This window comes from Engystomops pustulosus, chromosome 6 (genome assembly GCF_040894005.1).
Source record: "Engystomops pustulosus chromosome 6, aEngPut4.maternal, whole genome shotgun sequence".
In the NCBI taxonomy this organism is placed as follows: Eukaryota; Metazoa; Chordata; class Amphibia; order Anura; family Leptodactylidae; genus Engystomops; species Engystomops pustulosus.
In genome coordinates, this window is record NC_092416.1 from 50,653,034 (window position 1) to 50,670,575 (window position 17,542).

The 17,542-nt window shown below is 43.7% G+C and overlaps 1 protein-coding gene across 1 annotated transcript; it reads right to left on the minus strand.

Annotated features, from left to right (window-relative positions):
* Positions 1-14,175: 14,175 nt before the first annotated feature.
* On the minus strand, positions 14,176-17,542 carry MRPL20 (mitochondrial ribosomal protein L20). Its single transcript, XM_072156049.1, has 4 exons — positions 17,388-17,542; positions 15,008-15,118; positions 14,690-14,767; positions 14,176-14,588 (listed from the first exon to the last, which is right to left on the minus strand). Exons 1-4 carry the CDS (start codon positions 17,472-17,474, stop codon positions 14,415-14,417), a joined length of 450 nt encoding a protein of 149 aa, XP_072012150.1. The 5' UTR covers positions 17,475-17,542; the 3' UTR covers positions 14,176-14,414.

Below are 17,542 nucleotides of genomic sequence, written 5' to 3' on the forward strand. Positions count from 1 at the left end.
TGGGCCGTTTTCAAGCAGTCCGTTAAAAAAATGCATGCATTTTTGATCAGTTTTAATTAAGATAATTGGTCAAACCTGTCAAAAACGCATGCGATTTTTAAGATCTGAAAAGGCACGCCTAAAAACGTCACGTGTGCCGCCGGCCTAAGGGTGATGTCACACATGGCATTTTTAGTCCGTTTTTAAGCATGTGTTTTAGTCCGTTAAAAAAATGCATCTGTTTTTGTCCGTTTTTCCCAATTATCTTAATTACGGTAAATGGGAAAAACGTTTTCGACTGTTTACCGTGTGTTTGACTGGTTTTAATCTGTAATCCCAGCTTCTTAGCCAAGCGCATGGTAAACAGCCTGAAAATACACGCTTTTTAACGGTCCAAAATTGTGACGTGTGGCATCACATTTAAGCAGATTCCCATGTGGATTTTCTGGCACGATTTTTAAATGCATCCAATACGCAAGTGGGAGGGGGTCTGGCCAAAAAGCAAGTGTGTTTCTAATGAAACGCATGCTACGGCTGAATCTGAAAACGGCCTAAGGCTGGTGCCACACGCACCGCCACACGGTTCGATCACATTGGCGTTTCTGGGCCGCGGCCCACCCCGGTGGGTGCGGCTTGGTCTGCGTTTGCATTTTCACCATATCTGAACCACGAAAAAGACGCTCCTGGTAACAATAAATTCCCGTTTTTGAGCCTTTATCCGAGTAACTCAGTGGCATCTTATGGAACATTCAAACCCATTACTAATTAATTTTCACCTCCTTGTTAAAAAAAAAACAACTTTTGTCTTGTATAATCTTCAAAGTCTGAACTTGATTTCTCATCTCGTTCAGGAATGATTCCACCTAGATCGGAGCCAGGTTTCTCTTCCAAAGTAGTAGGGCCTTGGGTGTATCTGTGCCATGGGGGATTGCAGGAGCAAAAGCAACAGTCGTCTCTGGTTATTGTTCTTGCCCTACCATAGGAATCCCATAACTGAAAGCTTTTTGTCTTACCCTGAGGGCGCATTCACACGATGCGTTGCTTCTCGTTTTTGACACATTCTACTGGCTTCAGCCTTGATCAGTGCACACTTAATGAGGCGACCAAACTTTATGTTCATTTCCAAGTTTTAGTCCGAAGTATGCAAAGTATACCAGGTGTGGCCCTTTTAAAGACTGCGTCTGGATTACAGGCTCTCTCCCGCTGTAGGCTGTAGAGCACAGGAGCCAGTCTCCATGTACAGCGTTTTGCGTCTCACAGGACACAGCAGGCCTGTCAGACGGGAATCCCCCTGCAGGCCACATGAGCTAATTGCATATACCTCATCACGTCCTTGTCTGAATAGGCCTCTGACTTGTGATTCATCTGACCCAACCCAGGCACGAGCAGGAAGGGAGTAAGAGTGATATCCCATGGCGTTTTTAGGCCGTTTTAAGTTAGTGCGTTTTCATGTGTTAAAAACACATCAGTTTTTAATTGCGCAAATTCTGAAAACCGGACAAAAACGCATGTGTTTTTTACGATCTGAAAACGCACTAACTAAAAACGGCCTAAAAACCATGTGTGACATCACCCTAAGGGTGTCGGTAGCACTGGAGAAGGCAAAGTGACAGGTGAGTATAAACTTCTTTTTTTTTTTTGCATATTGGGGTCTCTAATTCTACTGGGATATTACTGCTGGTTATTAGGGGCATGACTGCTGGGTACTGGAGGCATTATCGTGGCTACAGCGGGCATCACTGTGAGTAATGGCTAAGGAGGGGAACACTTAAATGCATTCAGAGACTTGTACTTCAACCCCTTCAAAATACAACCCCAAATTGCATATTGCAGCAAACACGCACTGCTAATACCAGCGGTCAGTGCTAGCACCAACCCTGAGTATTAACCCTGCTGATGCCGGCTTAACCTTGAAGTTCAAATTAACCCCTTTCCCTAGAATGGATTTAAAATGTAATATACAGTAAAAAACAATATCACAAAAACGCTAAGTATTGCCGCGTCTCAAAATGCCAGATCTATCAAAATTTAAAAACGGTCATTGCCAGCGGTGAACCACATAACGGAAAATAGCACCCAAATGTCCGAAACGCTAATTTTACATCACATAAAAAAATTTAATAAGTGATCAAAACGTAGCACAGTCCTCAAAATGGTAGCAATGAAATGTCAGCTCATGTAGCAAAACATGACACCTAACACAGCTCTTACACCATAGTATGAAAAAGTTATTAGCGCCAGAAGGCAAAATTTTTTTCATACACATTACCTTATATACTCAAGTATAAGCCTACCTGAGTATAATCTGAGGCACCTAATTAACCCAAAACTGGGAAAATCTAATGACTTGAGTATAAGCCGAGGGTGGGAAATGCATTGCTCACAGCCTCCCAGTATATAGCCAGTAGCGCCCTGCCCCCAGTATATAGCCAGCAGCTCCCTTGTATATAACCAGTGCCTGCCCCCAGTGTATAGCCAGCAGCTCCCTTGTATATAACCAGTACCTGCCCCCAGTGTATAGCCAGCAGCTCCCTTGTATATAACCAGTACCTGCCCCCAGTATATAGCCAGCAGCCCCCTTGTATGTAGCCAGTGCAAGCACTTAAAAAGATGAGAGAGGCCTATAATTGACACCATAGGTTGAACCTCAACTATGAAAGACAACATGTGAAAACAAATCCAGAAAATCCCTTGTCTGATTTTCAAAGACTTCATTTGCAAATTATGGTGGAAAATAAGTATTTGGTCAACTACAAATAAGCAAGATTTCTGGCTCTCACAGACCTGTAACTTCTTCTTTAAAAGGGAACCTGTCACCCGAAGACCCATTGTAGCACTCCCCCAGTCCCCACAGAGCATAGAGTTTTTGTATAAAAAATAAGTTTTACAGAAAAAAAGAAATGTTATATACTGTACAGTAGTATCTTTCAAAGCTGTGCTCTGTGACTAGGCCACTCACCCCATGGGATTGGCTATGGAGGAGTGGGGGGCGCGCTAAGCTGGGTGATGGGTTTCCCAAGGAGGGGGGGCGGCTCCTCTAAAGCCACTCCCATGTGACAAGTGCCTAGTCACAGAGCACATGGCATAAAAAAGGTACTATACAACATATCCTTTTTTTCTGTAAAGCTTATTTTTTACATAAAAACTCTTTGTCAGTGTCAGTGTATGTACTATGCTCCGGGGGGATGCTAAAAATGGGTCTCCTGGTGACAGGTTCCCTTTAAAGTCTTTACCATAAATATGGTTGTCTTTCGGCTTTCCCGAGACAAGTCTTTACTTGGCTTTATTTAGCTCACATCCAGTGGGACACATACCATGGTATTGCACAGCACTACTTCTCACCCTATAAATAAGCAGAAACAGTGGGGACCCCTGTGATGCTAATTATAGGGCACACCCCAGTATTATGCATCCCTATGACCCAAATATTTCTAATCTTTTCTAGGAGTAATAAAATAAACAATGTCTGATTTGCATTGGAATTAAAATAAAAAAAATCTTATTCTGTTTGGCCAAACACAGCAATAAAAACTACAAGTGTGAATCTATTCTATCTATTGAAACATCTTCCAATGTTGTGCTTAGTAAAGGTGCCCTTATAACAAGGCGTGCTGGGCATGAACTATGGCAGACACGTATACAAAACATTTCTAGACAGGTCACTTAACCCCTTAAGGACGCAGCCTGTTTGCAGGTTAAGGCTCGCAACTTTTTTTGGAAATTTGACCAGTGTCTCTTCCTGTGGTAATAACTTTTCAACGCTTTAAGATATCTCTGTGATTTTGAGATTGTTTTCTCGTGAGACATTGTAGTTTATGTTAGTAGTGTCATTTCAGTGATCCGTTCCTTTTTTGGGGGGTAAAAATTCAAAAATTTAGGAAAAATTTGAAAAAAATGACTATTTTCAAAGTTTCAAATGTTATAATTTTTAGACAAAAAGTGATACCACAAATTTTTTTTGATAGAAACCTTTTGCCATTGGTCTTCTTTTTATATCCATAATTTGTTTTACGTTTCCATTATTTTTATGGATGTGAGAAGGTTTGAAGTTTTAGTAGCAACTTCTCAGATTTTCTTGAAATTTGAAAAATGCGAACTTTTTGGTGATCAATTCAGTTTGGAAGTGCTCTGTAAAGGCTTATGTACTATATACCCCCACAAGTAACACCATTTTATGAACCTAACATCTCAACCTATTCAAATCAGCATTTAAGAAGTCTGTTAACCCTTTAATTATTTTTCCGGAAGCATATGAAAATGGAGTGGAAATTTTGAAATTTCAATTTTTGATTTCAATCTTTCCAATTTAGCCCTAAAACGGATACATTCAGAAGGAATTTGAGGTAAATATATATTCCTAATTTCTTGCCCTGCTTCTTCCGAGTACGGCAATACCAGACATGTGGATGTCAGCTGCTGTTTCCCCGCACATCGATGTCCAGAACAGAGTTAGCGATACCAGGAATTTGGAAGGCCAATTTGGCTGCAAATATTTTGTGGTGCCACAGTGTAATTGAAGAGCCCCTGAAGTAAAAGTACAATAGAAAACCCCCCAAAATGTCACCATTTCGGAAACTAGACCCCTCAAAGAATTTATCGGTGGTTGTGGTGAGCATTTTAACCCCCGACACGCTGGTCAAAATTGAATGCAAAGTAAATGGTGCAGAGTAAAAATTGTGTTTTTATCTCAAAAATGTCATTTTAGTGCGTCATATACTGTGCCCAACCCATGCCACTTTAGACAAACACCCCAAAAATCATTCTGCGGGTTGTCCCGAGTACAGCAATACCACACATGTGCCAATAATTTACAGACTGGGCGCACAGAAGGGATGAGAACGGAAGGAGTGAAATTTTGATTTTCCAGCTCCGTTTTCACATGTTTGGATTTGGAGTGCCATGTCATGTTGGCAGGGCCCGTGAGGTGCCAGTGCAATAGAAACCCCCAATAAATGATACCATTACGGAAACTAGACCCCTCAAAGAATTTATCGGTGGTTGTGGTGAGCATTTTAACCCCCGACACGCTGGTCAAAATTAAATGCAAAGTAAATGGTGCAGAGTAAAAATTGCGTTTTTATCTCAAAAATGTCATTTTAGTGCCTCATATACTGTGCCCAACCCATGCCACTTTAGACAAACACCCCAAAAATCATTCTGCAGGTTGTCCCGAGTACAGCAATACCACACATGTGCCAATAATTCACAGACTGGGCACACAGAAGGGATGAAAACGGAAGGAGTGAAATTTAGATTTTCCAGCTCCGTTTTCACATGTTTGGATTTGGAGTGCCATGTCATGTTGGCAGGGCCCGTGAGGTGCCAGTGCAATAGAAACCCCAATAAATGATACCATTACGGAAACTAGACCCCTCAAAGAATTTATCGGTGGTTGTGGTGAGCATTTTAACCCCCGACACGCTGGTCAAAATTAAATGCAAAGTAAATGGTGCAGAGTAAAAATTGCGTTTTTATCTCAAAAATGTCATTTTAGTGCCTCATATACTGTGCCCAACCCATGCCACTTTAGACAAACACCCCAAAAATCATTCTGCGGGTTGTCCTGAGTACAGCAATACCACACATGTGCCAATAATTTACAGACTGGGCACACAGAAGGGATGAAAACGGAAGGAGTGAAATTTTGATTTTCCAGCTCCGTTTTCACATGTTTGGATTTGGAGTGCCATGTCATGTTGGCAGGGCCCGTGAGGTGCCAGTGCAATAGAAACCCCAATAAATGATACCATTACGGAAACTAGACCCCTCAAAGAATTTATCGGTGGTTGTGGTGAGCATTTTAACCCCCGACACGCTGGTCAAAATTAAATGCAAAGTAAATGGTGCAGAGTAAAAATTGCGTTTTTATCTCAAAAATGTCATTTTAGTGCCTCATATACTGTGCCCAACCCGTGCCACTTTAGACAAACACCGCAAAAATCATTCTGCGGGTTGTCCTGAGTACAGCAATACCACACATGTGCCAATAATTCACAGACTGGGCACACAAAAGGGATGAGAACGGAAGGAATGAAATTTTGATTTTCCAGCTCCGTTTTCACATGTTTGGATTTGGAGTGCCATGTCATGTTGGCAGGGCCCGTGAGGTGCCAGTGCAATAGAAACCCCCAATAAATGATACCATTACGGAAACTAGACCCCTCAAAGAATTTATCGGTGGTTGTGGTGAGCATTTTAACCCCCGACACGCTGGTCAAAATTAAATGCAAAGTAAATGGTGCAGAGTAAAAATTGCGTTTTTATCTCAAAAATGTCATTTTAGTGCCTCATATACTGTGCCCAACCCATGCCACTTTAGACAAACACCCCAAAAATCATTCTGCGGGTTGTCCTGAGTACAGCAATACCACACATGTGCCAATAATTTACAGACTGGGCACACAGAAGGGATGAAAACGGAAGGAGTGAAATTTAGATTTTCCAGCTCTGTTTTCACATGTTTGGATTTGGAGTGCCATGTCATGTTGGCAGGGCCCGTGAGGTGCCAGTGCAATAGTAACCCCCAATAAATGATACCATTACGGAAACTAGACCCCTCAAAGAATTTATCGGTGGTTGTGGTGAGCATTTTAACCCCCGACACGCTGGTCAAAATTAAATGCAAAGTAAATGGTGCAGAGTAAAAATTGCGTTTTTATCTCAAAAATGTCATTTTAGTGCGTCATATATTGTGCCCAACCCATGCCACTTTAGACAAACACCCCAAAAATCATTCTGTGGGTTGTCCCGAGTACAGCAATACCACACATGTGCCAATAATTTACAGACTGGGCACACGGCAGGGGTCAGGAATAAAGAAGCACAATTTAGGTTTTCAAGCTTCGTTTTCACTAGATTGGTAATGGGGGGTACCCCCGAGGTACCAGTACAATAGAAACCCCCAAGTAGTGCACCTATTTTGGAAAGGGCACCCCTCAAAGAATGTATGTAGGCTTGTATGAGCATTTTAACCCCCAACACGCTGGCCAAAATTGAGTGCAAAGTAAATGGTGCAGAGTAAAAATTGTGTTTTTATCTCAAAAATGTCATTTTAGTGCCTCATGTACTGTGCCCAACCCATGCCACTTTAGACAAACACCCCAAAAATCATTCTGCGGGTTGTCCCGAGTACAGCAATACCACACATGTGCCAATAATTTACAGGCTGGGCACACGGCAGGGGTCAGGAATAAAGAAGCACAATTTAGGTTTTCAAGCTTCGTTTTCACTAGATTGGAAATGGGGGGTACCCCCGAGGTACCAGTACAATAGAAACCCCCAAGTAGTGAACCCATTTTGGAAAGGGCACCCCTCAAAGAATGTATGTAGGTTTGTATGAGCATTTTAACCACTAAGGTGCTGGCTCAAATGTAATACAAAGTGAGTAGTGCAGAGAAACAATTGTATTGCAATTTATCAAATATGCCATTGAAGTGACAAAAGTATTTTGCCCAACTCATGCCACTTTAGACAAACACCCCAAAAATCATTCTGCGGGTTACCCCGGTTAGGGCAATACCCCATAGGAGGCAATAATCTGTAGGATGGAGACACGACAGGGCTCAAAAGGGAATAACTTGTTGGAGCACAGACATTGTACTTTTTTTTTTCTTTTTGGCATCATGAAAGATTTGTAGATGGCAATAGGGGCCAGTACAGTAGAAACCCCTAAGAACTGACCCTATTTTGGAAACTACACCCCTCCATGAATTAATCTAGGGGTATAGTTAGCATTTTAACCCCACAGGTGGACCCCTGAAAAAGTGCATAATGGATAGTGCATAGTAAAAAATATCCATTATGTCATTTTGTGCCCAGCTGCTGCCACGGGAGACAAACACCCTAAAAATCATGATGCATGTTTTCCCGGGTAAAGCATACGGGACAGTAATCTACAGGCTGGGCACATGGCAGGGCTTAGAAGGGAAGATGCGGCATGCGGCATGATGTATAAGCTGTGCGTCAGGGTAACAACAGGGTACTCTAAAAATCCAGGGATGTATGATAAATTCGGAAGCAATCTTTCATACATAACCCTGGTTTTTCTGGGCATGTCTCACAGTGATGAATGGTGTCCTTCCTAATGCCATTTTTGGAGCACACCCTGCACCTCTTTTGTGACCTTCCCTTGCTGGCTGATTGGGGAACTACTCCTGGAAAGTGCTGCCCTGGTACAATACGTGATGTGGCCTCACTTCCAGATGTGCTAGCACTCTCCCCTTCCTGGTCTCCAAAAAGAAAGTACTTTATTACCACCTCTTGAAATTCCAGGAAAGTTCCCCTCTGGCCGGCATATCGATGCAGCACATAAGCATTATACAATGCCATCTGCATGATGTGCACGGCCAGCTTCTTGTACCACACCCTCGACTTCCGCATGGCATTGTACGGCTGAAGCACCTGGTCAGACAAGTCCACCCCTCCCATGTATTTATTATAATCTAAAATACAGTCTGGCTTGGGGGCTTCTGCACTGGCACCTCGTACTGGGACAGGGGTGGTGGTGTGCTCATGTATTGTGGTTAATACAAGGACCTCTCTCTTGTCCTTGTACTTAACACACAGTACAGAGTCGCTGCATAGTGCCCTGCTTTCGTGCCTTTTAAGTTTTTGCCCAAGCAGCGACTTAGGGAGACCTCTCTGATTTCTGCGTACAGTGCCGCATGCCGCAGTATTTCTGGAAGTGAGGCACTTGAACAGGGTGGTGCTGGTGTAGAAATTGTCCAGGTAGAGGTGGTAGCCCTGGTCCAGCAGTGGGTGCACTAAATCCCACACTATCTTCCCTGTAACACCCAGGAAGGGGGGGCATTCTGGGGGCACTATAGTGGAGTCCTTCCCTTCATATACCCTGAACTTGTATGTGTACCCTGATGAACTTTCGCACAGCTTATACATCTTCACACCATACCTTGCCCTCTTATTGGGCAGGTACTGGCGGAATTGAAGTCTCCCTTTGAATTGTACCAGGGACTCGTCTATGCTCACATGTTTGGCGGGAGTATATGCCTGGGCAAACTTGGCACTAAAATGATCTAATATGGGCCTGACCTTAAATAACCGATCATAACTGGGGTCACCTCTGGGTGGGCACTGTGTGTTGTCAGTGTAGTGCAAAAACTTATGGATGGCTTCAAAGCGCATCCTGCTCATTGCCATGCGGAACATGGGGGTGTGGTACAGTATGTCTGTGCTCCAGTAGTCCCTGATTGAAGGCTTCTTTACTATCCCCATAAGGAGTATTATGCCCCAATACTTGTGCATCTCTGCTGCAGTGACAGGGGTCCACCTGTAGGGTTGTGCATAAAAGGACGTGGGGTTTTGGGCAATATGTTGTGCAGCGTAGAGATTTGTCTGAAATATAATAATATTCGGCAGCGCCTCATCAAAAAAAAACTTAAAAAAGTCCACAGCTCTGAGCCCTGTCGTGTCAAAGTTAATTCCAGGATGGCCCGTAAAGTCAGGGACCTGAGGGGTATAATTATCTGGGGCTACCCATGTGGGGTCAGTGGAAGCCCCAGACGCTTCTCCTGCAGAAGTCCCAGAAACTTCTCCTGCAGAAGTCCCAGGCACTTCTCCTGCAGAAGTCCCAGGCACTTCTCCTGCAGAAGTCCCAGGCACTTCTCCTGCAGAAGTCCCTGGAACCCTACGGCGCCTTCTTGGGGGTCCTTCCAGGTCACTAGAAGATGAGCAGGAGGATGATGATAAGTAAAAGGGACCATCATCCCCACTAGCTGACTCGGTGTCAGAGGCAAGCATGTTATATGCCTCCAACACGGTGTACGTCTTCTGAGACATTGCACACAAAAAAAATAGAGAACTAGAAAAATTAGATAATGTGCACCAAACTACACGGATAAACCGTCTAGCAGGCACAAAAAAAAAAAAAAATATAATGCACACCAAACTACACGGACAAGCCGCACAGATGGCACACACAAAAAATAATGTGCACTAAACTACACGGACAAGCCGCACAGATAGCACACAAAAAAAAAAAGAGAATGCACACCAAACCACACAGACAAGCCGCACAGATGGCACACAAAAAATAATGCGCACTAAACTACACGGACAAGCCGCACAGATAGCACACAAAAAAAATAATGTGCACTAAACTACACGGACAAGCCGCACAGATAGCACACAAAAAAAAAAGAGAATGCACACCAAACCACACGGACAAGCCGCACAGATGGCACACAAAAAATAATGTGCACTAAACTACACGGACAAGCCGCACAGATAGCACACAAAAAAAATAATGTGCACTAAACTACACGGACAAGCCGCACAGATAGCACACAAAAAAAAAAAGAGAATGCACACCAAACCACACGGACCAGCCGCACAGATGGCACACAAAAAATAATGCGCACTAAACTACACGGACAAGCCGCACAGATAGCACACAAAAAAAATAATGCGCACTAAACTACACGGACAAGCCGCACAGATAGCACACAAAAAAAAAGAGAATGCACACCAAACCACACGGACAAGCCGCACAGATGGCACACACAAAAAGTAGCTACGTACGGGTACACCTACGGCGCTCTGGAAAAAAATATTACCAGGCACCGAAAAAAAACCTATGTGCACCGCGCAAAAAGGCGCTACAAATGCACCTAGCTTGCCCTAAGACAAACTAACTACCGCTAAGACTGCTAAAGATTCTGTGCAGCGCTATTCACACGGCGCACTGAAAAGTGCGTCCAGTGCAGAACAACGCTAACACAGCGCACTGAAAAGTGCGTTTGGGTTCAGAAGGGACAGACAGGGAAAAACGGAAGACACGTGGGATCACACAAGGCGATCACACAGGGAACACACAGGACACAGGAAAAAACAGATAGGATGGGAATTTGTAGGGAACAATAGGGATCAGATAAGGATCAGAACACTATTTATAGTGTAAAAGTGTATTTTGGTGCACACAGTAACGCTCTTTCCTCTCTCCAGCGATACCAAACCAAAATGGTGCCGCTGGAGGAAGAGGAAGGGGCTAAAACCACGTTTTTCAGCCCAAAATCGCTGTAATTGGCCAGTCAGGTTTGACTGGCCAATCACGGCGATCGGCGGGCGGGACCGATTTGATTGGTCGGGTGACGGAGACAGGAACTCCTCCTGCCTCTGTCACCCAATTCTCGTCCCGATGTCACCACGTCGCGAGACGTGGTGACAATTCTAAAATCCTATGCGCTCGCGCCGTAGCTGTACTGCGCTGAGCGCTAATCGTCGGAAGCTGCGCAGTACAGCTACGGCGCGGAGCGCTAAGGTGTTAATTCAGGCCAATTTTGTCCTCCACAGGGGTTGTATATTTTGTATTTATTTTTGTATAAACGTACTCACCCTTTCAATAAACATTGTCTAGACCAGAGGTGCACAACCTTTTTCGGTCCAAGAGCTACCGCTACCCATCAGGGGGCTGCACTATTAACCAAAAACCGAGATGTTTACAAAGAACCATAGTACAGCTCAAATGCCCCCCAGGAATCACTACTTCACTTGTACAACAAGTAACATAGAACCCAGTGCAGACTACAACACAGTACATAATAATCATAGACCCCAGTACTGTGCCCCACCTGCAGCCAGCCAGGTATTCTTACTTATTATCCTATGCACAGGGCCGATTATAGCCTTTTTGCTGCCTGAGATTAAAACTGAAATGCCGCCCCCTACTATTATACTGCCCTCCAGTGAGGGCTGGGACGGTGACCACAGAGTGGGAGGAGAAACACCCTAGGCGCTCACATACCCTTTGCCCCGGCCCTACGAAGACGCAACCTGACCCCTGGTCTAAACAAATAGGCCCAGATATATTATTGTGTCTGCACTAGTTTTTGTGTGTACGTTTCATGGGGGGGGGGGGGGAGTGTATTTGGAACTTGTACATGTAGTTAGAACATTCTGTGCAATGATTGTATTGGGGTTGCATTTTGTCCAACAGTTTTGAAAACTGTGCACATAAAGGGGTGAGTTAGTGCTTATTTGTCGTTCGAGACACACATATGTCTAGAATCCAAAACAATTGTTTACCCCGGGGTAAATTAAAAGTGAAAGGGCAGGGACAGACAAAAGAATAGGACAGGCAAGATACAGATCAGGGTTAATTTATGCTGAGGTGATCTGCAAAGCAGAATAGAAAGTGGTCCAAACACAGACATTCAGATAATAGAAAAAAAAAGGAATACGTTTGTTGGGACACACTGAAACTTAAAGAGGACCTGTCACCCATAAATTCGGCACTAGGAGCTGCTTATTAAAGAAAGCCGCTCCTAGTGCTAAAACAAACGCCGCAGTGTTAGAATAATAGCGTTATCGGAAACCTCCAATAACGCCATTTATCACTGGCGGAGTACAATGTAAAGCTGCCTTTTCCCCGGATCGCCCCGCTCGCTCCATAGGCCGCCAGTGACTGCTGTGCATCATGCAGCAGTCACCGCCCCTAAACCCGCCCCCTATATACTTTCACTTAGTATTGATGTATTTATAATATGTTCTTAGATGTACAGAATTTGTCGATTGCACTTTCCTTTATAGCTCATTTTTGTACTTATTATATTCAGTTTTTGTACCTTGATATATTATCACATTCTTTGTGAATATGAATTTTTACCGTATTTTCCGGACTATAAGGCGCACTTAAAAGCATTGGATTTCCGTGGAAATCCAAAGTGCGCCTTATAGTCCGGTGCGCCCTATGTATGGCGCTGGGCACAGGGCAGCGGACCATACTTACATAGGTCCCCGCTACCGGAGACCGGAGACAGCAGATCTCCAGCGGGACCTGGAGCGGGGACCTATGTAAGTATGATCCGCTGCCCTCCTCCACCTCCCCCTCACCTTCCCCGCGTTCCCCGTCGCGTCTCGGCGTCGCGTCCCGTCGCCGCGTCACGTCATGTCGGCTCTCCGGCACGCCTCCGCCACGCCCCCGCGCCTTATAGTCCGATGCGCCTTATATATGTAATTATTACATATATAAGGCGCATCGGACTAATGCGCCTTATAGTCCGGTGCGCCCTATAGGGCAAAAAATACGGTACTTTTTATTCCCTAATGCATTTGCACTTTTTTGATACTACTTGCAGCTATATACTTACCTTAGGGGGTTAAATTTCCCTCCTCCCAAGCAGTACATTTGTCTTCCAATGGTTGGTTAGGATGAGCGCATGCGCACTCTCCATCCCTCTACCTCATCACTTGTAGGCACGGCGAGTGCGCCGGCCTTCAGCTATGTGACGCCATAGTATCGCGGTGTTTCCGGCTTTCCGCTGGTGCCTGCGATGGGGACACTTCCGATTATGTGTGCGCCGCCTGGTGCCCGCATGCGTAGCAGGTCTCACGTGATTACGTCATACAGGCGCTCCTCATTGGAGCTGCTTATACTGCCACCTCCCATTTCTGCAGTGACCATTAATTGATAATCTCGTCCTATTGGTGAGTTGATCCTTACATACCTTCTCTTCCCATTACCAGATACTCCCCTTGAGAAAGCCTTATGCGAAACACGTGTCGGGGTCGTGCAGTGCATATTTGATTGTATGGTAATTATGCCCTAGGTGTACCTATTGCTTTATTATATATCTAAGATATGCTGTTTACTGCTGTTGGGTTGTTAGCCTATTTTACATTACCGCCCTACCTCTTACCTATATTTGCTTTTTTATGACTATTCATCTTTCACATGCATTGCTTCCTTGTTTTTAATGTATTATTTTTTGATTATGTATGACTAATAAAGACTATATTTCCTATATATAGTTTACATTTTCCTTGAATTTATTTATTTAAATTGTTTGATACATGGTATTTTGAGTGGGGATAGGTTGATTACACCGTTTGCACTGCCCATATCCCCTAACTCTATACTATATTGGTATTCATGATTTGAACAGTTCCTAAGGTCTCTTGCACATAAGATTTCACATGTTCACATGTGACAGCAATTGTACAGAGCTATGACATATTGATAGTAAATTGTGTGAAGGTTTGTCACAGTTATCTTACTATCATCCTATCAGAGACAATTGCAGAATGCATCACTCTGATCCGAATCCTCCCTGAAACTTGCCCATTGAAGTGTGTGAAAAGCAGCCCCAATACACATCCTATCAGTGGTGTCTAATTTAACATTGTAAGAAATTAACCAAGGATGTTGGGATTACCGGGTTCCCTGTACATAGCGCAGCTCAGTCACAGATTACTAAATCGTTTTATTGGTCATAGAAAAGTTATGTTTTGTCCAATACATACTCTTGGAGAAAAAAAGAAAACAGAGAAAAAATGTGAACAGCAACTAATTGTAGAGTTAGATCCTCTACCATCTGTTCTTCCATGGTATAAGATGGTAAATACCAACCAAAAATTTTAGCTACCCGTGAGTATTTCACTTGGACTCTCCTTTTCAGTACAGTTCAGTCAGTTTTTAGGAACTAGTGATAATGCACCACCCGAGAAAATATTCCTTCCGGTTCCTTCCCATCTCCAAGTGCTGCAACCAAACCTTCTTCTCCTCTCCTCTTAGACAGAGCTGCCAAGGACTTGAACGTCTTGGGTTCACAGATGGCCAAATCGGACATGACCTTCCTGTTCAGTGCGACCTGACACTGAAACACGACATGAAACACATTCATATGATTTCGGGTGGGTAAAGTCAAACCTTACTAGTGACATATATTCTGTAGCTCTAAAAAGAAGGAAAACTTACCTTTGCAAGATTGGAAATAAAGTGTGGGTACTTTACGCCATGTTCCTGGACAGCGGCTGTGAGACGGGTTATCCATAGCTGGAAGGAAGTGAGCACAAATTAGAGGCTGTAATGTACACGGTCGATGTTCATGGCAAATTCATTTCTATGGGCTCGTGGAGATGGCTTGTGCTTGTGGCTAGGGCAGTCTTTCCTGCTGTCATCAGTGTATGATCATACTTCACGCAATTGATACACAGGTAGGTCACAAACAACAGACCATGGCCTGAGGTTTCTTGCTGTTCATGTGTATAGGACATAGGACATATAGTCACTTACCGTTCTCATATTGCGTTTTTTAGCTTTTCTGGCTTTTGTTGAATACACAAAGGCTCGTCGAACCGCTCGTATCGCCATGCTGAAGCAACGGTTTTTCCTGCCACGGAAATGCTGAGCATAAAGAGAAAACATATGAAAAGAAAATGTCATATAAAAAGTTTAGGTTCATGGCTAATATTCATACTTCAAACAAGGAATCCCCGACAGTTTAATCTGTCAGTGCCATAGGCTTCGAATATAGTAGCAGAGATCAAAACAGCTTGTCTTTTAGAATTCATCTATCCTTCTCAATGCAAAAAAGGTTACGTTTAGTAGAAAAAAAATGCAATAAAAAAAACTCTTCTACCAGTTCTTGAAGGAAAGAAAAAAAATGTGTATAAGGGGAGATCTCATTACTATGTACACATATGTGAATGGGCAGTCCAGAGATCTTTGCATTCCCTGGTCTGTGGCCAGGACAAGGAAGGAGATCTTCTACGCTTTGAGAAGAGGCAGATCTAACATCTCCATAGACAGGGGGCATCTTCTACATCTGTAAAGACAGGGATTCTTTACAGTTAGACTATGGACTCTCTGCCGCAGGAGGTTGTTTTGGTAGAAACTTTGTACATGTGCAAGAGAGGCCTGGATGATTAAATATATCACAAATTATGGTAAGAAAACATTTGTTTTAGCCTATGGGATGGACCTGCGTCTTTTTCCAGCCTTATCTACTATGATACCCCCATTTATTGATGATGTTACAACTTACCTAAAATATAAAGCAACTTTGCAAAGGAGCATTTATGGCATGGTATTTTGGTCCTTAAAGGGAACCTGTCACCAGGAGACCCATTTTTAGCACTCCCCCAGTCCCCACAGAGCATAGTACATACACTGCCAAAATGGGTCTCCTGGTGACAGGTTCCCTTTAAAGGAAATCTACCATCAAAGTCAAGCATGGATTACCCAGGGACACTTAGGGCTTTTTCACACGGTGGCACGCGTTGTGTGAAACAGCCCTTACTAATTGATCCAGGCATCGTGACTGAGGTAATCTTCTTATATTTGATATCCATGGCCTCCTTCTTTCCAAAATAAACCTTTACAATGATGCTAATGAGCCTAAAGGGATATTACCAGAGCCCCTCATTGCTGCAGATTCACAGGCTGCTACGGTGTGCAGGAGCACGTCTCTCCCGCTAGGGGCTGTTTGGGATGATAAACTAGGGAATAAGAGACTGTTTTAGCTTCTGAATTTTTAATGCCACCATGTGAGTTTACTGTAAAGAGGTCCACTGAGGCTCTAACGCCCAGGGGCCTACTGATACCTGACTAACCATGCAAACCATGACCAAGTCCGGTAGGACAAAACATGTTGTTTTTTTGCTGTGTCCATGATCGTGATGTCTGGATTTTTATGTGAATGAAATAAAGCTACTATTTTATACTGATTCTTATGGATGTGCTGGAGTTTTTTCCTTTTGCCTACTGAAACCTGGAGCCGACCCTGCAGTAATGTCACCTTGACAGCTACAACCTCTGGCTGTGGCATGTATTCGGCTGTAGTGGGTCCGCTATTGATCCAACTTCACTGCTCTGTATAGCAAGATAGGTATTACTTCTTCATTAATTTTACACCACCTGGAGCCCATGTATAAACATTTAGGAAACCAGACAACCTCTTTATTGCAAGTGCTCTTTTTACGGAGACTCCCTACTGCATTCAACTTCTCACAAATGCCCAGACAACTCAGCCCATGTTCACATGCAGCATTTTCAAAATCCAATTAAAATCCTGTGTGTTGTCAAAATGTGCAGTATATATAGTAATACATGTGTATCACTGGAATTACTCTGTTATGTGATTTTGTGTGCAAATAAACATTTTTCTGGTTTAAAAAAAATTGTGTATTAATGCAGCCTCAGTGGGATCTGCAGGGTACCTAACAAAGTAGCAGAACACAGTAACTACCAATTTATTATTTTAAAAGGAGCCCTTTACATCTAATTTTATTTGCTGAACAAGCCCCCTGTCTGGTGCATGCACCAATATACAGAAGTGTAAGGATGGGGTGAAACCATGAAGACACATAGGCCTGCATGGGGGCTGTGTACACACAATGGTAAATGTTCCCTGGTCCCATCGATCTAGTTACAGGATCCATGTAGCAGGAACCAGAAGCCTTTTGTAGCTGTGAGGATGTTATAAGAGCCTGAGACACATCTGCCTTGTATAACCATCAGCAAGTCCTATAGTTCTGAGTGCATGCTGGGAGTTGTAGTGCAGCTAGGGCTTCAGTAATAGTAGGTGCATGGCATGACATTACTGCAGTGAGGGCAGCGTGCTCTGAATGTCACACGGCATGGCCACACACCACACCCGTCTTCCAACACTCACCCTGGCATGTTGTAGCACCTCCTGAACCCTCCAATAACGAGGTGGCCCCCGGCTCCGGACCCATCGTGACAAGCTCAGAAACACCATGTTGTGTCCTCTATGATGTTGCCCTTAACAAACATGGCCGCCGCTGACCTCTTTGTCTTGCATAATGT